At 39.0% G+C, this 21,546-nt stretch overlaps 1 protein-coding gene and 1 long non-coding RNA gene across 6 annotated transcripts in view; one reads left to right on the plus strand and one right to left on the minus strand.

Annotated features, from left to right (window-relative positions):
* Nucleotides 1-14: 14 nt before the first annotated feature.
* On the minus strand, nucleotides 15-13,447 carry LOC145478716 (uncharacterized). 5 transcript variants are annotated; one of them, XR_014048322.1, is made up of 4 exons: nucleotides 7,903-9,706; nucleotides 3,974-4,177; nucleotides 3,335-3,387; nucleotides 15-2,939 (listed from the first exon to the last, which is right to left on the minus strand). It is a non-coding gene; the product is annotated as an uncharacterized LOC145478716 (long non-coding RNA). The 5 variants fall into 5 exon arrangements; XR_014048321.1 differs by lacking the exon at nucleotides 7,903-9,706 and adding an exon at nucleotides 9,713-13,002 and having other exon boundaries at nucleotides 16-2,939; XR_014048320.1 differs by lacking the exon at nucleotides 7,903-9,706 and adding an exon at nucleotides 5,676-6,768 and having other exon boundaries at nucleotides 16-2,939.
* Nucleotides 13,448-14,964: 1,517 nt separating this feature from the next.
* Nucleotides 14,965-21,546, plus strand: part of LOC145478735 (adhesion G-protein coupled receptor D1-like) — a 19,283-nt gene continuing 12,701 nt past the window's right edge. Inside the window, exons 1-10 of the mRNA XM_081456847.1 lie at nucleotides 14,965-15,700; nucleotides 15,786-15,822; nucleotides 17,287-17,448; nucleotides 18,415-18,585; nucleotides 18,761-18,844; nucleotides 19,075-19,133; nucleotides 19,468-19,554; nucleotides 19,905-20,079; nucleotides 20,731-20,865; nucleotides 21,429-21,489. Of these exons, the coding sequence (XP_081312973.1) occupies nucleotides 15,665-15,700; nucleotides 15,786-15,822; nucleotides 17,287-17,448; nucleotides 18,415-18,585; nucleotides 18,761-18,844; nucleotides 19,075-19,133; nucleotides 19,468-19,554; nucleotides 19,905-20,079; nucleotides 20,731-20,865; nucleotides 21,429-21,489 (1,007 nt within the window). The 5' untranslated portion in view covers nucleotides 14,965-15,664. The remainder of the gene's footprint in view (nucleotides 15,701-15,785; nucleotides 15,823-17,286; nucleotides 17,449-18,414; nucleotides 18,586-18,760; nucleotides 18,845-19,074; nucleotides 19,134-19,467; nucleotides 19,555-19,904; nucleotides 20,080-20,730; nucleotides 20,866-21,428; nucleotides 21,490-21,546) is intronic.

Here is a 21,546-nt window from a genome sequence, read left to right on the forward strand (position 1 = left end):
ATTACGTAAGAAAGTAGTGAACCTTTACCAAAGAGTGTCGTTAGGCTATTTCATTTTCGTTCTCTCAAAACTTGCAACATTTATGTTAGACGTCTACTGTGTAATAAACAACTAGATTCTGTGTTGCGTGCGTCTCAGTGTTCAGTGATAGATCACGCTAATGATGTCAAAATGTGGCATAAGAACCTGAGAAATGTTGCACACGAGGCGTTAGTCGAGTGCGTCACTGATGTTCTTACCACATTTGGCTCGTCTTCTGTGATCATTTACTGAACAGACGCGCGGCAACATGGGATCTATTTGTCTTATATGATAAAGAAACCAAGGAAAATTGTTAATGACGTCATCTATGCGTCTGTCCTCCAATTGATCATAAGTATGAACCAATCAGAATGCCAGAATAAGTTGACTGATTATATATTTGTTTTGCACCGTCATTTTCATACACGGTTCGGTTGTCAAAAATATGATCCCTGTAACCACGTTTATGGGCGGGTTTAGCTGAGATTCTTAGTTCTTTTGTGCGGATTGCGAAGCTCTTAATTAAGACATCCGTTGAAATTTTCTTGTCGTGATTTCCGAAACTCATTTTTACTTCCAACAGGGCCATACTTATCCCTTCGTAATTACTTATGCAAATGCTGGGTGACTCAGCGATATACAAAGGAGCTCTGTTCAACTATGAAAAATATTCCGATGACACTTGATTTTCCAAACATCTAATTAGAAATGATCAGGAATTCCTGAGTCCAGTATAAAACAGCAAATTGTAGTCGATCAATTTTCGTGTCATTTGGCTTTGGCAAACTGGTCACTCTTCTTTCATAATTTCCTTTGTGCAGTTGAACGTTATGCTCCAATATAATTAGTCTGTCGGTAAAGATTTAAATTCGTCAGCTCTTGAAATGGTGCATTAAATGCCCGGCTTTTTCACTACGTTGCCATGCAGGCCAAGAAACTTGAAGAAAACCGAAAACTCCAGCGATGTTGTCTTGGTGTGGCCATGGAACCAAACCGTGGAAAAATCATGGCTCTAATGAGCAGAACTGAACAAATATGTTATGATGGAATGTGCACATGCATGACCTCCTTAGCATAGGACATCGACAAAGTAGAGTCATAGACGCCGGGAAATTGAGCTTATGACCTATACTGGTCAGACGCTCTATTTATAAACTACCGAGCTATAGAGACTCATGAAAAACAAAGCTATGCTTTTACTAGGTTGATAATCGCCATGTATACATACAGTTTTGTTGACGACTGAGGCATCAAAATTATCAGGCAAGCATATGTATATATGTTCTCTTGTACGTGTAATGGGATTGAATCAAGGGAAGGCGCTGGGAGAACTCGAGTTACAAACCCTGTATTCGGTTCTGAAAGAAGTTTCTGACAACGTTATAACCGCCTAGTTTAAATAATGAGCTATTTAACATTTTCCGTTTCAGTATAAAAAACCAGGAACCTTTGTGCGCTCATTTTAAAAGATGAATCTTATAAACATTTGGACTACTCTGATTGGTCTGGTACTAACGTTACAGTAGTTTTTTGTCATCGAGTTTCGACCGCGGCGAGTTTCCAGTCGATGGTTCAGTGGATATTTAGTGAATCGTGCTGGAACTGATATGAAGTAGTCCTACAATCTGCAATGAACACACAAATTCTCCTTACTGTTCTTCATAAAATGTTTGGGCCATGCGTTTGGGGAATTATAAACAAGTGAGCCTCTCAATAATCAGTTGCTCTTTTCTGAGTGATGTAGTTTTGAAAACGCACTCTTTTGTAGTCAGGCCGAACTTAGCGTTTTTCCCGACTACATCACATTATTTGTAACGGGGGATATTATCGTAGACGACTATCGCAGAATTGCTTTGACAACCCGGCAGTAATACCTGTGGCAGAGGGGGAGGGGGGCGGGGAGCTACCTGGACTGCAGTAGGATCCCATCTAGGGAGGTCAGAGCGGTACACAAACTGCGTCATGGTACGTTGTTTGCGTTGTTACGGTCCCATAAATGTTGGTGCGCTTAATTATTAGCGTCCAGGCTATCACTCTTTTCTGTTATAAGGTGAGCTTATTGTGACTGTAATTTGTAACGTATTGTCAAGAGAAAAAAGGGAAATGAGAGAAAATGAGGGGACAATGTATTGTCTAATGTTTTAAATTTAATAAGTAGTTTCTTCGAAACACATTTGAGGACAAAAACTAGAGATAAAAACAAACGAAGCTTCGATCTCGCTGAGATCATCATCAAGTTTAGAAAGTGATTAAATTGTTTTCGCATATATGAGTAAAAAGAGGTGAGAATTTGAAAAGCGATAAAAATATGTAAATATGCATTAAGTGTTACAAAACGTAGTGATAAAAACTAAAATACAAAAGGCTAGATAAGAACCTATAATTAATTTAGTGTTTGTGTTGTTCTACCAGCTACTAGCCTTCTGTTTCAGTACCCACGACATGAATAATAACATATACATCCTGCGTATAAAGATGGCTTTTAATTGAACCATATTTCTTCAAAAACACACAAAAAAAAAAGAGAAAAAAAAGTCGAAATACACAGTAGCGGTTAAATACGTTGCAGCACTGAGAATAAATGCATAACTTGTGACATTTAAGAGACTTCAAATAGTTACCAGCAAAAGCCTGAATTTGACGGTGAGAGAGAGGTGACATACTTCTTGAGAAAACTCACCATATTCTAAATAACTCGACGCAGCAAAAGTTCAAAAAGCCATTTAGTGCTCAGTCTCACTCTTTTCCGAGTAAAGTCAAGGATATCAAGTCAGTAACCAACAAAAAGAATTTTTTTCAGAAGCAAAATTTACAGCAAATACAGTCACTAAAAAGAAATCTCTAGAATCCATAAAATACTTCGTTTATGATCAGGTTGTAGGCCAACACTCGGGTACTTCACTGTCTTCACTGAACGCCTGCAAATAAATATTTGGAATGGAGGATCGTTACAAACTGGCAACGGTAATATCAAACAATATGCACAATTAACATCAAACAAGTTAGACATGTGTCATTTTTTCTTTTTTCTTTCCATATGTTTAAATGAAGACAATTAGACAAAAATTGTCGGATTGAAACGCAGAACTCTGGGATAAACAAAAGCGAAACTGTTCGAAAAAACTGAAAACTTGGGTGTTTGTGACAAACAAAGGAATTAAACCAAATAACATCAACAAACTGACATAAAACAAACAAAGAAGCAAGCAGACCGGCAGACAGACAAACAGAGAAAAAACAACAAACAAAGAAACGAACACGACTCAAATGTGCAGTCATCGCATGGGACATTTATACTAACCATTGAACTAACCGTTATAAGCTTTCATGTCAACTGATCCGGTTGAGTTAATCAACCTCGACACCCTATTAGTGAATCAATAAAAACTGAATGAGATCATCTCTAAGAATTAAGAACAAAATAACTGTTACCACTCATCTCGTACCCATGAAACTCCATAACTAACGACCAACCCACCCACCCAGCAAATCGTCCACCTATCGTCCTGCCTACGTACCTACGTACCTACCTGCCTACCTACTGCCTGCTTAGGTACCTATACCGCTACCTGCCTAACAGTTAATGACCGATCTTTCATCCTATCTTTGGTCGTTAACATACCATCCTTACAGTGTCGTCTCACCTCTTCTAGCTACCTGTTCCTTCCTAGGTCTACCTACCTTCCTGCCTATCTGCCTACTTATACCTATACCTACCTACCTATACTACCTACCAACCTACGTTAGCAGTCTTAGCTACCTGTACCTTCTTAAGTCTACGTACCTGCCTTATTGCCTACTTGAATTGTCTGCCTTCATACCTACCTAGTTACCAGCCGCGACTAGATAATACCCTTGCCCAAATATGTACCCTTATCAGTAAACAATTTATTATAAACAAGTGAATTACAGAAGACGCAATATATTAATATTTATACAAACGAAAACTAACTTTTTCTTCAGCATGATGTACAGGACCAGCAACACGACACAGAAGACAGCCAGAGCGAAGATAAAGATGCCGTACATCAAGAACGCTTCCTGGTTGGTCATTATCTCAGGGAACAAAGTGTTTGGTTCCGCCGAGCTCTCCGGGGTCGATTCAGGTTCGGGCTTGGTTGAATTGTTTTCGGGTTCTGATGCCATGGTTGATGCTCTAAAGGCAATTAAAAAGGGTTGTGCTATTGTTTGTTTACAGTTGACACGATTTAAGTCGAAAAAGCTTCTACTTTTTGGGGGGAAAAACGTCGAACCAATTTTTCAGAATTCGCTAGCAACCATCATGGCCACGAAGTCAACAACAACATTCCTAAAAAGATTTTCTCCATGCCAGCAAATTCGTATCTTTCTTTTCCCTAGAGAAACATGTCTGAATTTCTCTCCCGCCAGCAGATTCCTTGACAAAATCCTCCAGCGGACATGTAACCCGAATGTAGGAACCCAAATTTATAACCCTGCTGTTGGGTGGTTCGACCATACGGAGACCCTGCCCCCATAGTTGGATAACTGATCATCAGCCAACGTCTCATACGCCCAGACCACAACCTCAAGCTCCATGTACAAAGAGAGGGTTGTGCCAAAAGATTGTTATAAAAATTAACAGCTTTCAATTGAATAGGCATCAAATACGTATAAAACGGTACATAAAGGTTTTCGAAGAAAACGGAGTGGGAACAAATTTTCCAGTTACCCTTTGGTTCTTCGTAACTGTAAGAACAGTAGCTATGTACTTTTCGCCAACTCTAAACAAGTATACTGGCGATTAATGAAAACGTTTTCCATATTTTGATAAGTTCATTCTACGAAGTCAGTGAATGTTAAGGTGGCAATATTGCGGCCAGCTTGCTCGTCCGTCATGTCAGTAACTTTCGATACTACACAGCCTGGCGGGCAAATCGCGCAAATTTAAGTGTGCCCGAATATATCTGAAAGCACACCCGAACTTAAGTTAGTTTGCTTTTTGTTGTCTCGTAGTCCAAGCAGTACAAGATTAACAGTACTATCGAAAGACGAAGATTGTCAGTGGGTGTATAGTGGGTATATTAATTTGTTGTTTTTATAGCAAACGGAAACTCTATGACTGAAATAAGCATCACTTCGTCAAACGAATTAAAGAAGAGCGCTTTCACGAGAAAGCTGATCCCACATGTACACTAGAGAAGCATATACACTGTTTTCTACGCTAAAAGGTTCAGTACTTTGTTCAGTTCTCTCTTAAATTTGGATCAAACTGAAGAGTTCGAGATCATCAATATAAGGCTGTCAGACTTAGCTAAGAGAAGTTGAGAGCTAATATCATCTGCTTGGCAAATTGCGAGCGAACACTTTCGACGACTTTCGCACCGGAAGACTCGATGAAAGCGCATAAGAGATGAAGGTCACACCTCTACAGTTTGACCAGTTTGTCACCCAGCTAAGAACCTTACTAGAAACGTTCAAATGGAGAAAAGAACTCTACAGAAAGTGGTAGATTAACGGTGAAAACAGTTAATATAAAATGCAAAAATTAAAAGCGTCATAAGGGTGCCTGAGTCTTGTTATCCTCGTCAGCGAACACGACTCAGCTACAAAGTAGAACTGGGCAAAGGCCGAAAACATTAAGTAACAGCTATTTTTTGAAAATATCATTGAATAAAGAACAAATGTGAACATACCGTTTTGGAGACGATACTGAGTTACCACTGCAGTCAATAAATGATCTTCTCTAACAGCTTGCATTTCGTTATACCCCCAGGAAAATTTGAATATTTATTAGTTTCAGCTATGCCAAATATAATCTTATTTTTAAGTTGAAAGCACAGTGGAAATTGCTAGCTGAAAACCAGTCATTCACTTTTTGTAAGGAAATTTCGGTGCTAAGTGAGGTTTTAAGGCCACTGAGTCTTTCAGTTAGCGGCAGAAAAGCAATGTGGGTCTCTCTAAGCATTAGTTTTCGTTTTGTACAACACCTGCTTGTAGGCTGAGCAAAATATGGATTTCAAATTTGCTTGAAAAATCACGTCTAACAAAACGAGACCGAAAAAAGCACATTATTTTATTTTCGATTAAAGCCATTATAGCGCGTGAACGTTTTAAGGTTGGTTTCTTTCAAAAAACATTTCTTTCTTTGTTGATTTTGTTTTGTCAATTTCGAAGCATCTACTGTTTATTTACAATTTTTAGTAGAATATGGTAATCACTCAGAATGCCGAACAAAACAAAATAACAGCAAAAGAAACCGCGGCAATTTATCTCTATACACTGAATCAGCTGAAAAGGTATTCTGTCTGAGCTTAGTCTGGGCCGCCAGTATATTACCGCAGCATTCAAATAATACTTTGGGAACATACGTTTCTCGACTTCCTTTTGAAAATAAGAATTAAAATCTTGCATTAATAAACGGAAAATATTCAGGTCCTGTTCCGGTTTGACTATCATTTCAGGAAGACGACAGAATCATAACATTCAGTTTCGTCTTAAGTTCAACAATGCAACCTGAAATTGTTCCTCTGTACTGAGACAGATTGAACTGAAGACATTCCATGCAAATATCGTTCGGAACTGCGACTAGATACTGTATAAATCCGTACACTTTTGAAAATGTATGTTGACTAGCATACGAAATGTCAAGTTCATAAAATGCATGTTTTTAAAATGTTTATCACCGCTGTTTGGGTTATATTTTTAATCACGACATAACGTGATCAAGAAACTCAGTGCCGCACGCAACTTTTCAGGTTGTTTCGATATATCCCCCTCCCGGGGGGGGGGGGGGTACTCCCTGAAAAATTGGGTAGCAATGTGCAGCCCGCCTCCCAAAACCCTTATCCTACTTAACATGGTTTAAGACCAAAATCTGCGATTTTCCCACCCTATTTATGACCTGACCAAAAATTCGATTCTCTTTTTTAAGACCTAACCCAATCAATACCCTGTTTCAGACCTGCCTTATAATAAGTTCCCTAGTTAGTTCCTGAGAGTTTTGTTGATGGTCTCATCGATTATGATGAAAAAGTAGCTTCTTCCGATAAACATACCCAATTCAAGACTAGATTGCAAAGCCCATACCCTATTTGAGACCAAAATGGCCAAAATCAATACCCTATTTATGACCGAAACGGCTAAAAAAACCATACTCTTTAGGGCCGTACATACCTATATAGCCCATGTAAGGGAGTACCCCCTCCCCGGGTTTCGAATATACATCGATATATGAAACATTCCCTAATGTCATTTGATTGTCGCGATGGTTTCTATTTTCGTTTACTTACTGAATCGAGTAAGACTCAGCCTTGCCGAGATCACATGAACAAAAATTTCCTAAAATTTCAACCGCTTCAGTCGTCATATGGCGCCAAAAAATTTCCCACGAAGTTAAAATTGGCGCATTTTACGGCAAAACAAAAATAAGAAACAAGAGTGTGCTCACGGAAATGCTACCAGTTTAATTAAATCATGCCTCGTGCAGCCAGCGCACCGGATACGGAAAATGCATTCTACTTACAATACCTACGATGCAGAGCTGAGATCCACTCGTGATGAATATCGCTTTAACGGAGCTTCAGTAGATGCTCTCACACTTATATTTACGATATCAATAACGTTATTTACATTCACTGATTGCAATCATCCACTATGACAGCATTTTTGTTATTTCACTGTCAGATGTTAAAACTGCAGTGAAGAAAACTGAACTGTTAGAGAAACTGAAAAAAAAGGACAAGAGTAGCTAAGAGTTTAAGCTGGTTAAATTTGTCGCTTCAATATAATCAAAAGATTACACGAGCTAACGTCAAATATACACCTAAACGAAAAGCCACTTATATTGCAGCATTTACAAAAATAACTTAAGAAATAACTTAAAAAATAACTTAACTGGGCCCACTTGACTTGATGGAATACCTTTAGCTCCTGTGTTCTGTTCGGCGATGTCTGCGAGGAAATCGAATACGGGAGCTTCTAGCAAGAGTGTTTTGATCTCGCCAATAACTGCTGAACACGATTGTAAAGTAATAAAGCAGAACAACTTGGAGGATGAAACCCCTGCGGTTTTGAGGACAAAAGGTCTTGTCTACATGAAGGCCAGAGTGTTGTGCCAGAGAGTATTAGCGCTTTTAGCTGGGATTGACACAGCGTGAGGCTACTTTGAGTCAGAATGAATCAGCATAAAATAAGAGCCAGCTTGCATGTACTGTGTTTGCTCTAGAAAAAAAGCCGAGAAGCTTCAATTGGCTAGAAGTTTGCATAACGATTCTTTTCACAAACCGTCACGTCAACATTTCGAGAGGTCTCCTATAGCAAACGACAGCGTTATTCACTAACAAAGATTCGCCCCATGTAAGGGAATACGGAATCCGCAGAGGACCACGGAATTGCGCAAGCGATATAAGCGTACCATAAAAAAAGAAGACGTAACCTATTTTGGCCCTTGTTCTATAAACAGATTGCTGTCTGTCTCATTCACGGCTTTCGGTTGGTTTCGGGTTTCACAATGCAAGTGACGGGTAAAATTACACTCTTTGCTTCTCAAGTCACGGTATTTCTCAAAATTAAATTTTAGCCTGCATTAATTAGAAGGAAAAAGATCTCGGAATTGCGCAAGCGATATAGGCGTACCATAAAAAATGATGACATAACCTACAACAAAATTCAAAAAACTTGAGAAAATATCGCGACTTTTCCAATAAATGGAAGAGGTCCCTTTACACCAGCAAAATTCGAGTCCATGGATACAAATAAAGGCAAAATGTAGCTAGCACTTAGCTATGGTAAATAATAGTTGAACTGAGGTCAACCGTGCAGGGGCACCCAACGGATCGTTTCGGTAAATTATCTGTTCGGTTGGCTTTTTTAAAATCCCCTCTGATTTTCTGCAGAGAATTGTCATCTCGAACTTTCGTGACATGAGAAATTTAATGCCTGTTGTTTTCGGATTGTTGAAATGCCGGTTAGGGTACCGAAAAAAGGTCAGCTATCATTTTCGGAAAGGCGATAAGACCTAAGGTTTTCAGGGAATGGACAAAAAAGCTCTAGTAAATTCGAGAATACTCAAGTGCCCCTCGAATAACCGAACAGATAATTTTTTTTAGCGCAACCTAAAATTATCCTACAGAGCTTTGAAAGTACTCCAGAGAGCCTAAAACAGCGTTTAAAAGCACTTGAGAGAAAAAGGTCGTTGGGTGCCCCTGACCGTGTTGAATTTCGAATTCTAGAACATTCTAGAACAAGTGTACGTTTCTCTCTCCTTGTACTCAGCGAGACAGAGATTCTCTTCTCTCTCTGCGTGTGAGAAACGACAGGGAACCTCTACCCGTTAATAGCGTGCATCTCGTCGAGACGAATGAGAAGGGAATCTTTGTCTCATAGGGTAATCTTTTTGCAAAATGCAACTAGAAGGAAAAACCTTTCATTACAATTCAAAACTACTCTGAAATTCCCCAATTCTTCGATACTTCCCATCCTCTTTTGATATAGTCTGTCGAAAAGATTTTTACTATATTCAATTTGAGCATATCAGCAGGATCAGTGTAGAACATGAATGATCTTGGTTTCGATCGCTCAGAGCGATGGGCGTGCTTGAATTGGCCAGAAGAACTCCCTTAGAGTCTAAATCGCCGCTGAATTGCTTCAGTATCAGCAACATTTCGCAGTCGCCAATACCGCGTAAGAATATTTTGCATCACCCACAGTCTTCGCCACCTTTCTAGCTTACCTGGGCTACGTTTTCAGTTCACGACGATAATGTGGTGATTTCTGAGTAGAATTACAGCCGTTGACTTCCAACGCGCAGACTCGACTAACCCTAATCTGTTTACAAAGGAAACACTTCCTCTAGCTTTCGTTATATACTAGCTTTGTGACCTTTCATGAACATCCGCGATTAGATGCAGCGTATGACAGGAAGACGGTTGAGTTGACATAACGAACTCGTTTCAGATTTGTATTAAAAGCTATTTTATTCAATATCAATCGCCGGATGTGAATTCCTTATTTCCAATCTTCTTGCATGCTCATGGCACATGATAATTCTAATTTCACTTGAAAAGATCAAATTTACCGAAAGAGAGAAAACAAAACCGTATCATTTTTCAAAAAAAAAAAAAAAAAAAGAAAAAAATTACAAACTTTAATATATCAAACGTGGCTCATAGGCCACGTTCGATATAAAATTGTAAATTTTTTAATTTTCTATTGTCTCTCAATTCCCAAAAGAGACTTGGATACAAAGAAAACAAAACCAAATATAGAGGTTTGTCCTAAAAGTCTCAGAGCCATGTTAGAATATTGATATATCAAACAAGGCCTATTCAGCACGTCCCTTGTTCTTGTTTTCTGTGTAGTTTGCTCTAGCCGACGGGAATCACTAAATAAATGTGACTAACTTTTGTCCAGTTCTTTGAATGATTATCAAGTGGTAGACCAGGAGGTAGAGCATATGAAAAACTAACTGATTCGTCTCCAGTCGTCTCTCGGGAGAAAACTGTGAGACTGGGATGATGGAAAAAAAGATACCCTACTTTCCGTGGTCCTCTGCGTCCGAGCAATTAGAACTTTCCCACAATTGACCATTTTACAGCTGTCTGCTCAGTGACCTGGCCTTTGGATGGCGGCGAGGCTAGAGTTGACCTTGTTTTGATACAGACCTCACTGCTTTTGTCATGTAAATGCACCTAGTTAGCATCAGAACAACTTGTTTTACACAACAAAAGCAGTAAGGTCTGTAACAAAACAAGGTCAACTCCAACCTCGCTGCCATCCAAAGGCCAGGTCACTGAGCAGACAACTGTAAAATGGTCTATTCAAAAGACGACTGGGGTCGAGTCAGAGAAACTTACACGAAACGCTAGTGAGCGATCGCGCGCGAGGAAACGACTTTTGTTAATGTAATTTCACAAGTTACTTTTAAAATTTTAGGAGTGCCTGGAAGGAAATCCAAGATTGCAATTTCTAAATTTTCAACTTTGCCGCTAGTGCTCAATAAACTAATGAGGATAGCTATGGTAACGAACCAAAGTGAACAAACGTCTAGTTGATAAATGAAATATGTATGACTGATTAGGACGATTAAGTCTCATTATATTTAATTTAAAAGCTTCGGTTTGAGCGCAACATCACTACAGGGCGAGGAAGTCATCCCCAAATAACCAGAATTACAAGGAAGTCAAGTAACACTGCTCGGAAAAAATATGTACCTGCAGCCTTCCCATTAAGACAGATATCAATAAAAATGAATAAATTACAATATTTAGAGAGGAAGGCACATCAATTTTAACCATAGTCGAATTGAAACTTGGAAATGTTGGTTTTCGTGGAGAGAGGAAAACCGGAAAACCGGAAGAAGGCGAGAACCAACAACCCACATATGGCAACGGGCCAGAATCGAACCCAAGCCACATTCGGTGGGAGGCGAGTGCTCTCACCACTGTGCCATCCCCGCTCCCCAAACATGGCATGAAGCTATTATTCAATCTACCATCCAGTCCCACTGAGATGCTAAACAGCAATAGAGGTAATTACCGAACGGTAAACTGAAGACTATCTGAGAACTCAACAGCTCCTGCTGACTCATCGAAAGGAAGTCGAGGCGACTTAACAATATATGAAAGATCGAGAGACTCCATTTGCACACTGATGACCTCAGACATTCTAAACTATTTCCATAGACTACAGGAAACACATTGCGCGGACAAAAAAAAATAACTTGTTGTATATCTAAAAGTTGGGTCGAGTAATAAAGACAAGATATGTTTGATAAATATCGTTATCTATATTTTCAAAATCAAAATTCGAGATTCGAAGTGACTAGCTCGAGCTCTGATATGATGGAGGCAACTTTAATTAATTGGCTTCCATAATTCATTGCGATGACGTGTATATGCTCTACAAGCGTATGTAATCGTGGCAACACTTAATCGCATTGAGCAGTTTGGTTGCGAGCCACTTTCGTCGATAAATGATACCGTTGTCTTTAGACATCGAATGTCTGCGTTGAGGCCATTACAGATAGTTCTTGATGAACATATTTCTAGTTGTATTAATTTGCAGTCGAGAGTACGCAGAATCCACAGCAACTGTTAATTTTCATTTCTCCTTAATTTAGTGTATATCCCAAGTTGGTTCTTTTAAAGATGCTTTGAAGGAATTATTTGCAAAGAAAAGCCCGATTTCGACTGACAGCTGCTTTCAAAACCCACGATAGATCATTCCACTTAGGTATTCTATCCCGGGGGGTGGGGTACTCCCTTATATGAGCATACAGGTATGTGCGGCCCCAAACGGTATGGTTTTTCAGCCGTTTTGGTCATATATGGGGTATCGATTTTAGCCTATTTTGGCCATTTTGGTCATAAATAGGGTATGGTTTTGGCACTCTAGTCTTGATTTGGGTATGTTTTTAAGAAGAAGCCACTTTTTCATCATTATCGAAAAGAAAATTAACAAAAGCCCTTCACAAATTATGTTAACGGTAATTTAACATTGGTCTGAACTAGGGAAATTATTATAACGCAGGTCTGAAACAGGATTTTGATTTAATGGTCACGTCATAAATAGGGTAGGGAATATCGCAGATTTCGGTCATAAATAGGGTAAGGGCTTTGGTAAGCGGGCCGCACACCCCCACCCAACTTTTCTGGGACTACCCCCCCCCCCCCCCCCGCCGGGTACTCTATCAACTTATTCGATCCGGCTGGATTAGTAGATAATAGTGTCGCGTAACAGATGCTACAATAGCTCTCGAGATACTCGGTTGATATCTATTACATTATACAACGCAAACGCAAAGCCGGCCCACCGACATATATCCCAAGTTGGTGCATATAAACCGGCAACAGGCGATCAAACTTGCCCATACATGATTTTTCAAAGAATGTAAACAAAGAGATCAGAAACATAGACCGAGTTGGGGTGTTTTTATGTAAGTTTTCAGAGATGGAAAATCGAACGAGAACCTGTACTCGTGTTTCCAGAGCAGGACTGCATACGTTCTAAATCAAAACAGCGTACGTACCTGCTTCGTTAGTTTTCCGACGGTCAGATCAAGCGTTCCTGTGTTGATTTTGCCACGACCAATTTGCGTGTTAACTACAAACTTGAATACAATAGCCTTGCGAGATAGATTGGAAAACAAAAGATTCCTGCGTAAATGATTTGATATTACCACTTCATAAATTTGAGGTTACAATACCCGGTCACCTAAGGTCAGTAACACACTCAAACAGAAGAAAAATTGGCAAGGTGACAAAGACGGGCATATTTTGCCATTAACAACGTAATGCTTTCCCACGGTATTGTCTATAAATAAAAGCTAACTCATTTTAAACAGAAAGCACAATAATTAAGCCTGTACTACAACGAGCTATATATAATGGATGAGCGTGGCTCTAATGACTGAAAATGCAGGAGGAAACCTTTTGGAAAACAAACCAGTTTCCGTATTTCTACTAAACCTACAGCTATGTCGGTATTTGACTGTTATGACTGACTGACGTTTCAAAAGATTATTTACAAGACGATAAGAAAATGATTGAGATAACAATAATGAACTCGAAAAAGCGGTGGGCGTGAAAAAGCAAGGCAAATGGAAAGAGGCTGCAGTTAAAAAAAGGGTAATCGGAGTTGCTTTTGTCCTCTGGCTTCGATTAATTGCTAATATCCTGAATCTCCTGGTAATTAACGCAGAAACACTGATTAACTTAACACTAATGTTTGACGAAAACAAAACCTGAGAGGAAATATAATGTTGGACAAAAACAGAGAAAGACAAAAGCAAGAAAATGTTTGTGAGAGAAAACTCCGTTGCTCACAGGACCACTTTGGCGTAAAGGGTGAAACTGGCTTCGATCAGAGATTTCACATGATCAGGATCGACCTCTCAGATCTTCTGTGATATTTGCTGCAGTTCTTTTAAGAGCAAAGCAATTTTAGTAACCAGTTCTTCAGTCGTAACAATAATTGTTTCTTTTCGCCTTATCAGTTAAGCAAGAGACTATAATATAGATCAAGCTTTTAGCTTGAGGGTTCTTTTTTACTGTACTTCAGAAAAAATGGCTTTAGTGAAACATTACGACATATCTCCTTTAACTAGCCTCTAAATTTTCTATACTTTTCCCAGATTATTAGACTCCCCAGATTAGACTGGCTCAGGCCGCTAGCGGTCTAGGACAAGAAAAATGGATTCCCGTCCTTCGGTTCATATCATCATTTTCTGAGTTAAAAAGGTAATGCAATCACCGTGTAGGCCGCAAAGCTTAATTGACCTGGGTAGCAAGAAATTGGTTTTACAAATTGTATAAGTCTATAAGCGTCCTATTAGGAATGTCGTCCTCTTATTGGCTAGGCTGTTCCCTACTATATTTATTCTGTTGTAGTCAGATACTTGTGAGTAACCTAGCAGTGTGCAGTTGTCGAACAAAATGGCGGACGCTTCTCCGCGTTTTGTAAGTGTCTGTGAAGAGGATTTAGATAAAGTTTTGAACGACTATCAGATTTATACTAAAACAAATACATTATTTGCTCGAGATTTATATCGCGTGATAGTTGACGAGGGCGCTGCCCTCGTCAACTATCACGCGATAGAGACCTCCAGCTCAAAATCGAATTGCTAAATATAAATGAACTGATGAAAGAGACAAATTATATTTCATGACAATTCCTTTTACCTCTTACATGTTTTAACGAAGCAAGGGAGGACCTGGATTACTATATGATAGTAGATACGAGTGCCATATATTTCATATATCGTGCGGTGAGAGTCACGACCTTGTACAGCGCAACCGTTTTAATTTTGAGCAAAACAAAAAAACAAAAACAAACAAAACCCCGTTTAATCTATGTTTATTTTTACTAAGCATAGTAATGTCTTTTTTAAAAGCCTGGATCAGATGTGAAAAAACTGGCTTATTTAAGGCAAAGTGACGCCATCATATTTTTTTGCCATGGTAAACACTAACGATGGTAACACTAACGATTTCTTTAGTATTGTAAGGCTGAAAAGCTCTTTAAAGTGTCAAATAGTTCGTGTAAAACAGACGTTTCGGGCTTAGCCCTTCTTCTCTCAACACTTATGGGTTTTTAGTTCATCTCTACAATGTATTCGGTAATTTTGTAATATATGACTTGATCATTTTTACCTGTTTATTTGTATAAAAACTCTTCCTTAGTAGTAATAACCCTTTATTTGACTTTCTCGAAGCACTGTTATTTTCTTTTATTTCACATTTTTTTATAAAGCAGAAAATTAAGGGTGCATATATTGAATGAGCGACATTCGCCAGTTCACGCCCGCAGCCACCTTAATGATTTTAAAATCCTCCTACATTCTGTAATCAGGTGATATTACGGATTAACTGTGATCAGCGAAAGAACTTGAATACATCTACTCATCCAGTAAATCGTGTTTCCTTCTGCTGTTAATTAGTTTTTGTAAGCTGACTCGCCGTATCGTCTGTGGTCTTATTGGAGGCGTTGCGGCCAGATAAAACGCGGTTAGATTTCCTTACTGATTGAGACCCGAGTCTACTGCATTTCTCGAGTTACCTATTTCGTCAGGGCCTATTGCCAGTATTATTTCTCGGGAATATCGACTACTTTTCGATACTTTGAAGAGGTGTTGGTGGTTGTTTTCTCTTAAGCCAACTGTACTCTTTTCAAAACTGTCCAAACAATGTTAAAACCTGCATTAATTCTATTCCTAATCCAGGTAAGGAAATAATTGGTTGAATTCCGCCATAAAGGATATATTCGGCCTCATCTGATATTGATGTGTTGTGAATATCACTTCCTAGGTATGCATAATACGTCGACTTGGGATAAACACAGTAGGTAGGTAGATAAGAATCCATTTTTTTTTTAATTCCATGTCGTGAAGTGAATATCTTCTCTTCTTTTTCAATATGAAGATGCCACTATAGTCTGGATTACAGAAAAGGTCGACGTAAAGGGCAAAGAAACATAATTAGTTATCGGCCTAGATAGCTGTTTTTCTCCGTCGGTGGTCGACAAAGTAGCATCCATAAATTGAGTCTTCATATTTTAAACAAACTGAACGACAGATACGCTGATGGAATTGGGAATGCGTTATTAACGATTTCGCGGCTACTTTATTAATGCTCTAATAAAGAAGATAATCGAACAATTGAAATTGTTGCATATACAGGTATCTGTTACTAATGCATCGTTTCATTCGCGAATGATGAACAATTGGATACCGTACTTCTGAGCCCCTAGTCCTTGAATTCTTTACACTGACAGTTCATTAGTATTGGTTTGACGGAAAATCGAGAATGACAGTTTCAAAGGAATCCGAAAGGAAAGAATTTTAAGCCACTCTAAGACTAAATTGAAGCCTTTCTTGTTTTAAAATGTGTGGCATTTGAAGTGGACTTTGACATCAGCAGCCTAGCCAAAAGTAAAATACCTTTTAACCTAAGTTCATATTGACAAATCGGGCTTTCGGTTTAGGCTTAAACATGCTGTCGGCTTAGCGCTGAATACTCTGTAATGAAATAGGCACAAATGCCACTTCTTTCATCTTTCGATTGTCCAAAACGTCTGAAATTTTTTGCTACTTTGTTACTGAGCTCGAGTTGACACTTCGCTCGGCGGCCGGTAGGTTTTTCTTTCAAGGCCTGTCCCAAACTCCGGAAGGCTGGAATACCGAAAATTATAGGCCCGGAATCTTAAAACCTGGAACAATAAAATTTTATACATTTTTCAATACAGGAAAACGTTCGATTTGCTATCTCTGGGTCTTAAACAATTCGGGTGGTGTTCATTGCTGATCAAGAGTTTTCATACAAACGTAAAGCTTAGTTTGTTTTAACTTGTTCTAATGCAAACTCTTACGAACAGAGAATGGATTGTTATAAAGAATTTAATAACATCATAATTAAATTTTAATTACACTTCCTGGGTATCCCGTGTCAGTATCAAACCTCATTTTCCTGCTATTTTTTTTTTTTTAACCTTCAAGCTTTTTGTCTTCCAATGGTACAATTTGCCCAGAATGCCAGGAAGGCCTTTGTTATACGAATGGTTGTTCTTTTATTATGGAACAAAACCGTCAGTAAATTGGCTGTATTGATATTCTTCATCTTTTGATGTTCTTGGTTTAATAGATCCCACAAAGCTCGCTCTCAGTTTCTATCGACTTTGTTAGTTTAAGGCCTCGAACACAAACCTTCGCGCATGCATACGAATCTTGCTAATTGTATCCTTGTAGAACCCCTGCTTCATTAGCAACTATGCAATTTGTATTTATTTTCAGCATGTAACTCTTTTTTGCAGATGGCGTCCTGTGCAACTCTACAGGAAGTTTTCCAGATCAAAACGACTGCAGAAAGTTTTATAGTTGTTATCGAATTGGGACAGATGCCATTGATTACACCTGTCCTTCCGACAGACCTTTTTATCACGCAAAGGAAAAGGCATGTAGAAGCATTAGTAAAGGTATGCTTTGTTACAATATTACTTCTTCTCAGAATAATGTACATTAGCTATACACAAGCTATGAATACACAGATTGGGTGCAGACACTCATGGGTTCCTCGTGCAGAACATGTTAGGAACTAATTTAATTTAGCGATTTGAGGAGAGAATTTGCGGATACGTTGTTAACATAGAAGAGCCGATAGCAAGCAGAAATTCAATAACTATGGTAACCATCTGGCTATCTGTATTAGCATGCAACATATTATAACGAGAACGTCCTGAAGTTGTAAGCATGCGATGGCCATGGGCTCATTAGCAGCGGATCACGTCATTTGTGTAGAGACTACCATAAATACAGGTGTTTTGTAAACTGATCTCCGGTTACACCCCCAGTGATGGGGCAACGGAGAGGTGGAGGTCTGGTTATGTTTGAGGATAAAGCTCTCAGTCTCGTATTGGAGCCAAGTTTTGTCTGTTCTATTGGTCTCTGAAGATTGTATCTGCTGTAACAGATCCGAGCCTTGTGGAGCTAGCAAGGTGCCTCAGTCTTACCATGGTCATCGTGTTTGCCCAGGCAAAAACCTATTATCACACATGTACAGCGACAACACGTCCGCAACTGAAAAATTACACAATATTAATCACTTCTTAAGTCCATAACTGACAGAAGAAGCCACAATCTGGATACAAGTTACCCCTGACGTCATAACAATCGAAAGTGCTGATTTTAGCCTTCCAGTCTGCAAAAATTCTTGGTACATTACATCTCTTCATATACGTTATCACATTAAACTTTGTCGCAAGCAACCAAAATTTCTAGTATAATACTTTGAGCTCCTGTAGAGCTTTAAACATGGGCGGTTGAGTAATCATTAATTGTTCATTTGCTATTTACATCAGTTGTGTCATTTAGTAATAGAGAATTAGAAACAAAGGTGCATGATTACTAAATCGAATCAAGCTACATTTTAACTGTTTCTCCAGACCAAGCTGCATCTCTTTGTCCAATTTTACTGAGTCCAACTCCAACAGCTTCTTCGAGTGGGAGCCTGATCATGAGTCACAGTGAAATATCACCCTCCTCGCCAGTTAGTATGGTTTATAGCCAGTATACTACACTGCTCACTCAAGGCGTCATAATACCTTCGTCTTCAGGTAAAACAGTATTCTTATAGCCTTATTTTCTCGTTAGAAACACAAAAGTGAACTGCTCTTTTTATGAAGTAAGAAGATAATCTCTTTAATTATGTTGTTATTAAAATTAATCCAAATGCGAAGCAATCTAATGTTATTTTTTTCTGTTGTCTTTCTCTATAACAATGATCTGTAGTACTACCAGGTGTCTCCAAAAGGGGAGTAATAGTGCCTACCTTGTCGACCTCCGAAGGCCCAAGCTCTTCAATAACCACAAAAAGTAGGTCGAGCATGATAAATAACTGACTGTAAAGGAACAGTCGACGGACGGGCAGACTAACAGACCAACAGAGAGACAGACAGACAGGCAGACATATCGACAGATCTATCGATGATGGATGCCATCCATGGACGGATGGACGGACACGCGGAGTTGGGGATGGATGGAGGGAAGGTTGGATAAAATAGTAATTAAGGAGAGTAAATTGTTGATGTTGCTTTTTTGTATAGTTTCAGGAACCTCCAGTCCAACCACGAATCCTTGCCAGGCAGCGGCTTTTGAAGATAAAGTGGGTGAACAAAAGTCTATATCATCTAGCTAACGTAGATGTTATTGCAGTTGGCAACTGAAACCGCGGGAGAAGCTCACGTTCCTCAGTTATTACCATAAGGGCACTGTTTCTATTTTGATCACATAACATATTTGCGTATAGAGGACATCTGAGTCTCCCCAGTTGAAGGCGTTCAAAATAAATCAAGGGGAAACTTGAGAATTCAAATAGAGAGAAGATAGCTTCTGATGCTAAATACTTAACAAACCGAGCGTTAAGTGACTGCTTTGGTAACTGGAGATAAACAGTAACATGAACTGAGTTGAAAGTAATCTGTCCACTGTATTTTTAGGTCAAATGCTTCAAAAAGAAGACTGAGAAGATGAAAAAGAGTATGCAGGATAGTACATCGATAACGACGATTCAGGATATTTTACGAGTAAGTGATGTATGTATAACTTTTAATGGAAGAAATGTTATCATTCACGTCAATCCGGTTGAGCCGAAACATGGATTGAGATGGGCTTATGGTAATGCAGCCTGTTCTTGATTTGGAAGGTTACATTTTATACCTGATCTTGAGTCTGATGATAAGTCAAGATCACAGTATGGCTTTCTCTACACACGTTTCTTCTTTGATTAACTAAGATAACGACTTGAAGCCGTTCGAAATGTTCGAGAATTGATATGTCACACTTTCTTTTTTCTCTTGAATGACCATCTCCTTATAATACGAATGCGGTTACTGCAAACGAATAGGCTAATTAACTGTGATATCACTTTTTATAGACTACCGCAAATGATGCTGGGGATGTCTTTGAAACCGCCCTCCATTCACAAGCACACAGCTCTGCCGCATTCAACGCTTTTGACATTGTAATCATATTAGAAGACCTGTGGAAAGATGTCCTGGAGGATTTGACGAATAGCAGTGAACCTATACGAATATTTACCAAGAGCTTTGGTAAGCGTGCGACCAAGAACAAAGAAAACATACGAATATTTCCGAAAGCTGAATCTGAATCTGACGAAGAAAAGCGAAACCATACCAAATTACTTCTTAACGCCCTTCTTTTCTCCTTTGGTCGTCGAGTGTGACGTGAAAGACTGCAGAACAGAAGAAAAAAAAATATCATGAACTCGCCCACTGCTCGACTATTTCTGCCGCGCACTTTATTTTGTGAAAAACGAGGGGCTTCTTTTAGTCTACCAAACCAATAACCATAACGAGGAGCAGGGATGGCGTATTGGTGAGAACGCTCGTCTCCCACCATTCCCACGATTCCCGCCCGGTGCCATATGTTGGGTTGACTTTGTTGTTGGTTCTCGCCTTGCTTCAAGGGTTTTTCTCCGGGTACTCCAGTTTTCCTCCCTCCACAAAAACTGACATTTCCAAATTCCAACTAATTCGACCAGGATAGAGGACCCGCGTGAAAACCAGCTAAGGCTGATGTGGGTTTCTCTCGAAATATTGTAATATATAAGATATTCCGAAAAACATTTTAGTAACTAAAAGCCAACGAATAAGGAACGAGGTAGAGAACCGAAAAAGTCAGTTATTTTCCTATCCATAGCTTCTTGAATTTAGCCTAATATGATCTTTCTTTTTATTTAGTGTTTCAAAGTGCAAGAGTCAGTGGTATGTATAAATTTCCGGAAGAATCTCAACTTAACTCATACAACGAGACGTCCGGGAACCAAGTGTCTGATTACATAAGGCTGCCGCAGAAACTGCTCTCTCAGGACAGATGTAAGTATCCGCATGACAAGTTGGTGATACTACAGTTACGTTTTCTGACTATTTTACTCAGCTTGTATTTCTTAGATTAATTTTTTAATGTCTACTCTAACCTAATTACATGTAAGCGGCAATATAGTGCCATGTCGTAAACTGTTCAACTGATTCTTCAGCAACAGTCCCGTTTATTTAAGCAACGGACAACAAGTTTTTATGGTTTATAGGCCGATAAACCACTTGGGATGATGGAAGAACACTCGAAGAATTCTTGCGGCTCGTGATTTATGAATTCTTTGAGTGTTCTTCCAACATCCCAAGTGGTTTATCACCCTATAAACCATAAAAACCTGTGGTCTATTGCTTTTATATAATAATTCAAAAGACAAGCGAAATTTCCATGAGTTTACTAGCACAATAAACCATAGCTGATTGACCAATCAGAGCGCACGCATTCATTTAATTGTTATATAGAATGAATCAATTCTCATGGTCAGTGAAATTACCGATACAGCAAGGTTTCGTTAACCTCAAGTTATACGTTTAATACGAAAGAAGAACATTATATTTTTTTGCAGATCCTTGCCGCTCAATGGGTGCTCTGTATTCGAATTTGCACTCTATTGTCCCAGCACGGGTGTGAGTATTTACATCTTACTACTTCACTTTTCTGTACTGGCCTGTTATGTATAGCTA

Source organism: Orbicella franksi, chromosome 2 (genome assembly GCF_964199315.1).
Source record: "Orbicella franksi chromosome 2, jaOrbFran1.1, whole genome shotgun sequence".
NCBI lineage: Eukaryota > Metazoa > Cnidaria > Anthozoa > Scleractinia > Merulinidae > Orbicella > Orbicella franksi.